Here is a 12,606-nt window from a genome sequence, read left to right on the forward strand (position 1 = left end):
CATCAGGTGCTTTCTTTCCATAATGGGACCTAAACTTTTGCTGCACAGTAATCGGTGATTTGGTTTCTGCTAGCCACACAACACATTGAGCTTTCTCCTGGGGGAAGCCATTTTTACGATATAGCTCACACAGTGCTCCTTGTGGCAAGTGTTGAATAACACAACTGTACAGAAACTTCATGGGTTCCCTAGTAGACTTGTAATAAAAAAAAAAAAAAAACAAATGTTACCAGCTTTATGATTTTATTATTCGTTGAGGAATATTTTAGATTATTCTTTATTTTATATATTATACTCTAGCATAATTAATGCATGTTGTTATACATGCAACAGAGAGCATTATTGATTAGTAAATTATTGAGTTGAGCAAACAAGCCCATTTATTTACACTCTGATGTCATTGGATTTAAATAAACCTCTTTGAAACAGCCAAGTTGTTTCAAGTTGGGAGTTCAGTCTCGCTAATGTTAGTATGGACATCAAGTCTGGTCAGTGTATGTTGTAAGTTATTTGGAATTCTGATCAAATTGTGTTGTTGAGGAATATTATGGAAAAACTCTTCCGTAGACTGGGATTCCGTAGCTGGGATTTTGGGTGCTTACAAAGGTGCCACGCAAAGGCAAATATTCTATGTGAAAAATGTTCTGTAATTATTACAGACACAAGATATTGGATGCTATTGGTAAAGGATACTAAATTAGGCATAACTGTATGCTTGATTTTCAATTTTTTTTGTAGATAGAGCTTTTTATCTTTGGTTGTTACAAAACATGCAATTCAATTCTGTTTATAAGCATAAACAAACACACATCACTCAATTTTTGCTCAACATTCCTTGAGTTATAAACAATTTAACATGACAATTGAATCTAAACTCCATCCGAGGGGCAATCTTCGTTTTCGGGCTTCTCAGCAGCTTTCCCCATGATTTACTCGTGTTCGTTGCAAAATCTCAACTAGTTGAGATTTTGCAACGAACACGAGTAAATCATGGGGAAAGCTGCTGAGAAGCCCGAAAACGAAGATTGCCCCTCGGATGGAGTTTAGATTCAATTGTCATGTTAAATTGTTTATAACTCAAGGAATGTTGAGCAAAAATTGAGTGATGTGTGTTTGTTTATGCTTATAAACAGAATTGAATTGCATGTTTTGTAACAACCAAAGATAAAAAGCTCTATCTACAAAAAAAATTGAAAATCAAGCATACAGTTATGCCTAATTTAGTATCCTTTACCAATAGCATCCAATATCTTGTGTCTGTAATAATTACAGAACATTTTTCACATAGAATATTTGCCTTTGCGTGGCACCTTTGTAAGCACCCAAAATCCCAGCTACGGAATCCCAGTCTACGGAAGAGTTTTTCCATAATATTCCTCAACAACACAATTTGATCAGAATTCCAAATAACTTACAACATACACTGACCAGACTTGATGTCCATACTAACATTAGCGAGACTGAACTCCCAACTTGAAACAACTTGGCTGTTTCAAAGAGGTTTATTTAAATCCAATGACATCAGAGTGTAAATAAATNGATATGTCATCGAAAAGAAAACGTGTTGTATTATCATTAAAAGACAAATTAAAGTATTTGTTTCGATTATCCGGATTTTTCCTTATCCGGACTACCTTCATCCCCAATTAGTCCGGATAATCGAGGTTCTACTGTATTAATAAACATCACTGGCTGGTAACACTGAACAAGCTCAAAAGCTATTACATATGAACTGAATTAAGTCATTCTGAAGCAAAGTTTGAAAGGAATCAAATATCTAAAATCAGCAACTAAATCAGTTATAATTGCTTACATTTTGAAACATACTAAATAAAGTCTAAATTTAAGCATAAATTTCACTCAGCATAATTTGCAGGTGTTGAAAACAACAAATTTGACTCTATCACAAATTGTGTTTAGTGATGATTCAGAGAAGATAAGCATTAAATTTTATCGATAGTTAAAAATATGATCAAAACATACAAGTATGTGGTAAAGATTCTTTCCGTATCTTGTGATAGATTTATGAAATCTCAGTATTTCTATGAGTGCAATAAATTATCAATATTTGGATCTGCAGGAGTAGTCAAAATTATTGTGAGAAATTTATAATGAATAAAAGGAAAAAATATATATTTGTGGATCATTTAATTAAAAGAATTCACTGAATAAGGTCTCACTTGTCAAAAAAGAAACCCACTTTTGGTATATATGACTTCATTCTTCATTACTAATTAATAAATAAAAGATTTAAAGATTTTAGAACAAAGCTATTTCACCAACTTTCTGTAGATTATTTCATAGATTATTTATTTTTTTCGAAAGCATATTGATGCTAATAAGATGATTTGACATTATCGAAGATAATAAATTCATTGTGACAAAGAAATTGGTGGTGGTAAACACTTGAATAAGTTAAAAAATATTTTTCATAATTGTATGAGCAGCTTAAAAATAGACTGTAACTGATGATTAGATGTCTGAGGAAGTAGAGGTGTTTTTATCTCTTCATGAATATAGTGGTACATCAAATATGCAATTTTTATTACTTTAATGAATATAATGAATATGCAGATTGTTTACAAATATACATTCCTTCTGGGGATGTATATTTGTAAACAATCTGAACCCTAACTCTCAGAGCAGTAGTTTATGGACAGATCAGGTCCAAATTGAGATTGGAACCTAACAAATTTTTATAAGTTATTTGATCTAGATATGTTGTGTTTCATCATTCATCATTTGTCACAAGTGACGAAACACAAAAGTTCAATTGCATTCACTATGGGAGTGAACGTGATTGAACGTTATGATCAGCATTAATTAAAAAAGGCCTATTAGTGCCTTTTTTTTTTTAGGGTGGGGAAAGGTAAAAGAGAAAAGCCCTTTGAATTTTATTGGTTAAAGGAAGTTAGTTTAAAATTATTAAATGTTAAAGTAAAAATTTATATTACTAATATATTTTAATTGATAGTCACAAAATACTTTAAAATAAATCCATATGTAAGCAAAGTTATAAAAGGGATCAAAAAGTTTTTGTTTGACATTGCTGTAGTCACTTGTATGATGGGGACCATGTCCAGAGTAACCAACACAAAGCCAGTGATCTAGCTGTGTAATTAGAAAGATATTTGTTGCACTCAGAACTACATGTGCATGCAATACACATATTGATGGCATTATTGCAACCAAATATGTCCAAATGAGATAGTTGTGCTGCTGTTCTGTTTTTGGCTGTGAAACATGTTGCCAACTGTAACATAATTTTTAATTTATATCATATTCCAATAATAAATTTGAGTGTATCGTATTCAATAACCATAACATAATTTTGTCATTTTAGTAGTTTTTTTTTTTTTTGTACAAAATCCAGAACAAAAATATTTTTAAGTTATACTTTTCTACATTTGCATCCTCTTGCATGCATTTATGTAATTTCACATGTTCTAAGTTCAATGCTATGCCATTTTAAAGTCAAGATGACGAACATTTGGGTGATATTCTCATCTGCTTAGTCCTTGTCGGTCAGAAGAAATGTGGCTGTTCACATTGTGATTCAAAAAATACATTGTTTAATTTTCTAAAGTTACGATGTGTTTCTGGATTAATTAATAACATAACCTGATCCATAATAGTGAGATTTAAATCTCAATAATGTTTTATTTAGATAAGTTGTAACTATACATATTATGAGCTTTAACTTTTCTAAGTAGGATGTAAGTTTTCTAGTAGGTTTATAAATATTCATTTTTCTAAGTATGTTAAAATATGTTTTAAATTTTTTCTTTGCATGCTAAAATAAAATACTTATGTTAGTATTAATAAAGTTAGAACTTCATACACCATTGAGAAATGGCATGTGAAGTTCTGCAAGGAGTACGACAGTATGCATCCTCATGTTGACAATGTCATCAAGAAGTTGGTCACTCTTAAATGGGAGACCCCTGGAGCAGCTGCCACAAAGTCCAGATATCACCGTGTGCTTTTCGTGCCTTTGGTCCTCTGAAAGGAGGACTGTTTTGATCAGATGATGACATGAGAAAGGATGTATTGGACTTTTATATGCAGCAGCTAATTGTCCTTTACCAGATTGGCATTTTAACTTGGTTTATCAATGGGATAATTGTCTTAATGCTAGTGGCAATATTTTCTAAATGGAATGAACCTACTGGGACCTACAGCTGTCAAATGGAAATCTTTTGATCATTCCTTGTATTAATATCATAAAAAGAATTTCTTAATCTTGAGTAAAAACAAATTTATTGATAATTGGGCTGTAATTTGAAAAATTGTAGACCTATAAATTTCCACTATTGTCCATCTTTTCACCTGTCTTTCCTTAATCTTAAGAATAGAGTTAGATACATGAAAATCAAGACCAAATATGGAAAGCTTAGGGATAGGAGGCTCTGATTAAATAACTGTACACAAACTTTTGAAGCAAATTGGAAGTGGAAATCACATTATTTCAATTCAAAATGTTTTCCCTAAAAGAATAGATGATAGATGACTGGCACAACTCCATTGCTAACAGAAAAGTATGATGAACAGGGGCAAGTCAATACTAATTTCAGGTGGAGAGCATGTATTTCAAATTAAATTAATTAAAAATATGATTAAAAATCCCAGACCAGCATTGTGACGATATCATAAGAAATAATTGCTCATTTTTAAGTAAAGCTTTGTTGAATGAGTCTTGAAATAAGTTAAATAATATCTTAAATTACTATACAAATAACAGCAGTAGTGACTTATCATAGCTGATTATTCATTTAGACATTAAGACAAGTCAAATAGAAATGTACTTTTTTATCTTCCAAAGTAGAACTTGAATAAAATGGAAACCTGCCTAAGCAGAAAAAATTCTTTGAAATGGAGCATTTTTCTTAATTTTTTTAATTGAAAATGGAATTGGCAACTTTCCAGAAAAATATTTGGTATCATGTGATTCTGGTTTACACAAGTTTACTGTATTTTGAGATGCTTTTGTAGATTAGTGTAAATCATTACACTAATCTACAAAAATTTCACCTAACAATTATTGCTACATTTAAAACACCCAAATATATTTAATAAGTTAATTTAGTTTTTCTGTTTCATCAGATTTTTGACTGCTTAAATATGCTCAAAAGTGATGCTAAAGCATTTCTATTTTCTGTTGTATTGCAAATTATTTTTAAGTGTTTAATCATGATGATTAAAATTTGTTATACTCAAGCATATGATGACTTTAAATTTAGATAGATTTTTACAATTTTCAAACTAAAAGAATTTGAGGCAATTAAAAATGTTCAACTTTTCATTCTCCTAAATATTTAATCTATTGAAACAAGCTTTTATTATAATTTACATTAAATTATTGAAAATAAACCTTAAAAGAATTGTTATTGTATTGTAAAACAGTTTATTTATATGATACACTTCTGTTAGTCCGAGCTAATTATTATGTAGTTGTTTAGTAGAATTACATACAAGGAAAAGGAGGTCAGAAAGGATTACAAATACATATATTTAAAAATAAATGATATTTTATTATATTATATATATATATATAATTAANAATTATTTTAACAGTGATAATCGTGGTGGAGACCGAGGAAACAATCGCAGCGGTTTTAGAGACACTGCAAAACGAGGTGGGGGTGGTTACTCGAATAACAAAAGTCAGAAGAATAGCTTGAAAGGAAAGCAACCAGGAGAACGTCTACGAAAACCCAAATGGGATCTGTCGCGCCTACCTCCTTTCCAGAAAGATTTTTATAAGGAGCATCCAAATGTAGCAAGAAGAGTACCGGTTAGTATCATTTTGGAGAATTTTAAAATTATATAAGTAAACAAATAATTGAATCTTTGTGTAAATTATATAAGCTTTAATATTTAGAGAAAATGTGTTTTTCAAAAATAACATTAAATAGTCTGTCTTTTGGCATTAATAGCTTTTTTAAAGTAAGAACTTTATCATGTCAATAAGAAGTATGAAAAAATATCATTAATTGTAGGGAAGAGAAGTAAAATTTTAAAAACATAAATTAGGAAAGTCTAATAGTATTTGCAAGAAAGAAATATAAGTTGGATCTTTTGAGTGATGTAAAATAATTTATTGCTGTTTTGAGTATAATTGTAAATTATAAAATTTAATAACTGAATTAAATATTTTCTTATTGTGCACTTCAATTCAAATAAGTAATTTTTTAATGATTTATTTTTATTGATTGTTGTAATGATATATTTTAATGAATATTTATAGGTGGAGGTGGATGCATTTTGGCAAATGAATGAAATTACTATTAGAGGTCGTGGAGTTCCCAAGCCAGTCACCCTCTTTGACGAAGGAAGTTTTCCAGGTAAAACAAAAATTCAGAAATTGTCAATTAATTGTAATTTCATATGATATTTGTTCGCGGTTGAATAAATAGCATAATACAGTCTGTGACAGATTATTATCTGATAAAATAATAAGTCCACTGACGAGTGAGTGTAATTTATTATAGAGAAAAAATTTGTATGTTTCTCACTTTACAGAATTATCAATTTAATATTTATAAATTTATAATAGACTGGAATTGTCATCATTTATTTCATAAAATTTTTAGATTAACATCAATAATTCCACAATTTTATATTTCTATTTTAATAAGAAGGAAAATAATTAGAATAAATTAGAGACTTTCTCAATAACATTTTACAGAGGAAGAAAAGCTAACTATTTTAATAATGAAAAAATTCAATTTTGAATAAAGTAAATAACTGAAAATTTCATCAAGATTATATTAAACTCAGATAATAAAAATTATGACTTTTAGTTTGATTTCACCTAATATTGATAGCTAGTCATGATTATTTTTGGAGAGTTTAAGGCTCTAATCAGATGTGATGGCTCAGTCTGGCTTGAAAGATGTCATTATTATTATAATCAAAAATAAAAATTTTATAATTTGTTTTCTTGATTCTCTTTTTACACTGATGAATTATGGGGAAGCTATAACTGAAAAATAAAAATGAAAGTTTGGAAAAAGTATAATAAACTTGGAGAGGTTTACATTTATTATTGCCTTGATAAAATTTGCAAATAATGATGATTAATAAAGATTATAATTGTAAAATAAATCTTTTAAATTACAAATAGAAGTATCAGGTTGTTCAATAAGTTTTGTCGTTTGATAAGAGATGACACTATTAGGATTGTCACTTTTTCTCTAAAAATAGTACTACTATTTCATAAACATGTGTCAAGTTTCAAGTAGACCTTTCAACTCGTTTGTATATTTGCAGCTGTTCAAAGTTGATGTGCCACTGTATTTTTTTACAATGGAAAAAATTGAATATCATGCAGTGATAAAATTCTTATTTTTGGAAGGTGTTGCACCAAAACAAATTCATGAACGATTGTTAAAAGTGTATAAGGACTCTTTCCCTTCAATTAGAACAGTAGAAAGATGGGTTGCTGAATTTAAACATGGTTGTACGAGTTTTGAAGACGATACCCACGAAGAACATCCAAAAAGTGCATCAACACCAGAAATCATAGCAAAAATACAGCATATGGTTTTGGAAGATCGTCGATTAACCAAGAGAGATTTAGTAGAAGCACTAGGGATCTCGTTAGACAGTGTGAGCAATATTTTGGCTGAAGTTTTGGGTTACAGGAAGCTGTGTGAACAATGGGTACTGCATTTGCTAACTATGGAACAAAAACACATTTGAATGCAACTTTCTCAGCAACATTTGGAGTGTTTTAGAAAGAATAAAAAGGATTTTGTGCATTGTTTCATCACTATGGATGAGACTTGGGTCTACCACCATGATCCTGAATCAAAACAAGAGGCTAAGGAGTGGGGTGAACACGGTTCAGCTCCGAAGCGAGTTAGGGTCCAGAAATCGGCCAAAAAGGCGTTAGCATCAGTTTTTTGGGATGCAAAAGGAATTTTGTTTGTGGATTACCTCCAAACTGGTAAAACAATAAACTCAGATTATTATTGTAACCTTTTGAACCAGCTGGATGTAAAAATTTGTGAGAAAAGACCTGGTTTAAAGAAGAAAAAAATCATTTTTCATCAAGACAACACACCCTCTCACACAGCTCAAAAAACTATCACGAAAATCAGTAAATTAAAATACGAATTGTTGCAACATCCTCCCTATTTGCCAGATTTAACTTCCTCTGATTTCTGGCTGTTATCACATCTCAAAAAATTCATACGTTGGAAACGATTTTCATCAAACGAAGAGGTAATTGCAGCTGTAGAAGCATATTTCAAGTCTTCCGGATTCTTACTTTAGGGATGGAATCCACAAATTAGAAGATCACTGGTACAAGTGTATTGAAGTTCAGGGAGATTATATTGAATGTATTTTATATTGAATATAAAATGTATTTCAAACAATATCATGTTTTTCTTATCGAACAACCAAACTTATTGAACAACCTGGTAAATACTACAAGATTGATTTGATTGTGATAACTTAGATATCAATGTTCTGTAGAAATTACGTAATCTGAGCTTACAACTGTATTATACTCTGAGTTTAAAGCTTATGGATGTATTTAAAACAGTACATATGATTCAAAATGAAAATTTTTAGTTGCATGAATTTCAGCTGTACTTTATTTTTATTTCAAAGTCCAGAGAATAGTTGTTTTGATTAATCAAATCTGTTGCATTAACCACTGTCTTATGGAATTGTATTATTTTATTTTTCTGTTAATAATGAAATTTTATTTCTTAATGTAAATATTTATGGAATTTAAATTATATAATATTTTATTTTTAGAATATGTTATGAATGCTATTCATCAGCAAAGTTATGAGCGACCAACGCCAATACAAGCACAAGGTTGGCCTATTGCTCTTAGTGGTAGAGACATGGTTGGAATTGCACAAACTGGTTCTGGAAAAACTTTAGCTGTAAGTACATTCATAATCATTTTTAAAGGAAACTCTTATTATTTTCTTTGCTTTTATATAAGCTATTGTTACAGAAATAAAGGAAAATGTATAAAATTATATAATGTGTCAGTAACAATAGTTTTGACAAAAGTGTCTAATAATATCAAGTGATAATATATAAAGAAGACATGCAAGAAGTATCTCAAAGAGAATCACGTACTCTGAACTGATTATGGTGTGTGCATAAACAAAACAAAAACAAACTTTTTTGAACTCCACCCTTCAAACTTTTTTGTTTTGTTTATGTGCACACCATAATCGGTTCAGAGTACATGATTGACTATATCCTGGTGTGGTGAGTGGTTGTTTAGCTCAAAGAGTTTGGCAGTTTTCGAGTACCAGACTTGTTGATGCCATGAGCCAGAATTACTTGATTGACTTGTCAAATGTCATTTATTCCTAAACTAGCTGCAAGTATCCACTTCACTGGATTTTTATCTGTTCATACATTTATATGTAATATAGTTTTTATATATATATATAAAAGACTTGTTTCTCTTTCTCTACATAATCTTTCTCTGATTTGATATGTTTCCCTATAATTTTCAAGTTGCTCTTCTGTCTGATTATTTCTGTTTCGTTGATAATTTTCTCATAGCAATGTTAGACATACTTCTGTTTCTTCCGTGGTTTCATTTCTCTGTGCCATCTTTTGCCTTTGAGATATGATTCGAGACCGCAAAAATTTTNGTGGTTTCATTTCTCCACGCCATCTTTTACCTTTGAGATATGATTCGAGACTGCAAAAATTCTTTCTTATGCTTTGGCATTGTTTTGTATATTTTTACTTTTCACACTTCACTATTCACTTTTCACTTTCTACTTTTTTTCTGTTATTTGTACACTTTTACTTATGAAAAATTAACTGAAGCATGTGCATCACACGTCTCCAAAAGCCATTCTCACTACTCACACATAACGGTCCTATTCCAAAACATTTTTCACTATTTGAAAACATTTAAGATTATATTACAGCCATTCTTACCCATTTTCACAGAATGCAAGAATTAGGTTCCCCGTTTCCAGACTAATTAGAGAATTTTTACATGGTTCTAAAAATATGTTTGATTTCCTGCAAAAACGAAAAAACAGCATCTTCACCTGTAAATCTTGCACACTGCTTTCTCTTAACACTTCCTTTGTTACTCAACATTTCCATTGTTAACAATTCTATTGTTAACACGTCCATTGTTACACATTTTTGAAGTCAATCACTTTCAACCCCCATATCTCCCAAACCCTTATAGCTATCAAGACGCAACCACTATAGTGCACACATGTCCATTTATATATATATATAAATGGACGTGTGTGTGCCTATATTTCACTCCACAGCTAAAACTACACATCACACATGAATGGTGTTTGTGTGTGGTAGTAGCCCCATGTCTACCACTGTGCACTATAGTGAGCTAACTCCATATTTATATCTATATATATGAATATGGAGTTAGCTCATTATTATTTAATTAAGTGCTGGAATAACTGGAAATATCTTATACTGCAGAACAGAATTTTCTTAGTAGAAAGCTATATAAAGAAATGTTATTTAACATTAGTTTGTGATCACATACAGTTCTTTCTTTTTTACAGGAATGCATGCACAAGGCAGCAATTTTCTGTTGATTTTTCACATGTAATTGTGTACATAATAGTCATTTCTCAAATTTGATGATTCTGAAGAATCCCATAATGTGTTTTCACTGCATGTGTCAAATTTCATACATTGTTTAATTTACAAAACAGTGCTCTTGACTAGGCTCCTATAGGTAGCCCTTCAAACTTTGTGATAGCATGGGTTGAGGTGTTTCTCAAGAGGACTAGAAAATGATTTTTACATTTTTTCAGACATGAAATGAAACTGTGAAAATTGCATTTAAATTGTTAAGATGATAGTACTCCAAGATATCTGACAGAAAGTTCTTCGTGGTCTTCACGGTTGTAGTGACTTGAAGACCATGCATGCCATTACATCATACATAGCTGGCAAGTATCCATAATGTCATGCTTACCTCTTGCAACAATCATTAGAAACTTCCAAGATGTCAGGTCACCAAAAATGACATTAGTGTGGAAAATGGCTGCATAATATGTCATGTGACAATAAGGAAAAGTTGCAAGTGTAAGACAGCAATTTTCAGTAGCAGTCTTGAGGGTCTGTGATAAGTGGAAAAAAATTTTTTGATCAAAATTTTTATTCAGTTATGTGGATAGCGTATAGCAAGAGGAAATTATGGAAGCATAGGTAAGTAACCCAATTTGGTGAAAAATACCTGTAAAATTTGGTGATTTCCTGCATCTACTAGTTTAGATGCAGGAAATTACCACTACCACGTATGACTGCAGGTCAAAATGAGTTTGAGGAAATATCCTGAATCATTTGTTTCTGCAAAAAGTTATATTTAAAAACTTTTTAATAAGTGACAGTTCACTTGGTATATATGTAAAAAAAAAGAAAATTGTTGAAAGAAAAGGTTATTTGAGGAAAGATTGAGGCTTTGGGCATGCTTAGAAACAAATTCTATGAATTCTTTAATGCATTTATATTGAGAGACTGAATTATCTTATGATTCTGTTTATGCAACTTTGAAAATAATCAAATTAAGTAAATAATCACTGAAGCTTATAGTAAATAATTATTTTTGATTTAAGTGTTTCTCACAATGTGTAGCAAGATGGTAATAAGCAAAGCTTGGTGTCACTAAACTTCTCACGTTTTGTTTTTATTTTGATCATCCAGTGGAATTCAATTCATTACAAATTTGTTATACAGGAAATTCCACTTAAAACTGGCCTAACTGAGATGATGAAAGTTTAGTGTTGTAAATTTTATACAGTATATTTAAAGAGGAAAGTGAATGAGATCAATCTCAGAAATATAGGCAAACTGAAAGAAAGCATTTGCAGAAGCATTGAAGCTTTCAATGTCAATATTTTATGTAATGTTAGTCTGAACATGATTTTGCATATATAAAGGTGTACAGAAATGCATAAGGAAACCACTTTTTGCGTCTTCTGTAGGTTTCTGTATGCTTAAATAATATTAAAATAAAGTTTTAGTGAGTGTCCTATGACTTAATTTATTTATATTGCTTCCATTGAATGAGGCCATTTTTACATGGGACATCCTATAAATGCAATGCTTAGGCTATTCTAGTTAGAAATCACTGATTGTTTCCTAAAAAGAAACAAAGACTCTTTTTAATGCACTTAATAAAGATGATTATTCCTTACGACAATTTTATTTTAATTATCTTGAATCAAAAAGAAAGTTTTGGAATCCAAATTTGGCAATTTTTCTAACTTAAAATGTGAGTAACAAGAAAAACAAATAAATTAAGTTGTTGGTATTAAATTTTTTAAGTTTTTTCTAGTAAAAATATTTTATGATTGAAAGATTTCATCAGTGATTTTTTCCCAAAATCTGTTACTATTTCATAATTAAACTTATAGTTGATGGTATATTAAGATTGAATGATATAAAATAAAGTATATTTACATTTAAACATAACTAATAATAAGTATATACTATTCTAATTTTAAAGTTGTAATAAGTAAGTTCCAGTGATTTTGTATAATAAACTGAACATAAACATTTGCTTGTACCATTAAAATATCCAGATTATTAAAGGTTTATGTTCAGTTTTTTTATCTTTCA

General features: G+C 30.2%; 1 protein-coding gene across 1 annotated transcript in view; it reads left to right on the plus strand.

The window, feature by feature from the left end:
* The window catches only part of LOC111627075 (ATP-dependent RNA helicase dbp2-like), a 49,426-nt gene that overhangs the window by 3,936 nt on the left and 32,884 nt on the right, over nt 1-12,606 (plus strand). The window contains 3 exon segments of the mRNA XM_023370632.1: nt 5,575-5,794; nt 6,248-6,344; nt 8,773-8,906. Coding sequence (XP_023226400.1) covers nt 5,575-5,794; nt 6,248-6,344; nt 8,773-8,906 — 451 coding nt within the window.

The sequence above is a fragment of the Centruroides sculpturatus genome, unplaced genomic scaffold (genome assembly GCF_000671375.1).
Source record: "Centruroides sculpturatus isolate CEXI.00-Female unplaced genomic scaffold, Cexi_2.0 scaffold33, whole genome shotgun sequence".
Lineage (NCBI taxonomy): Eukaryota > Metazoa > Arthropoda > Arachnida > Scorpiones > Buthidae > Centruroides > Centruroides sculpturatus.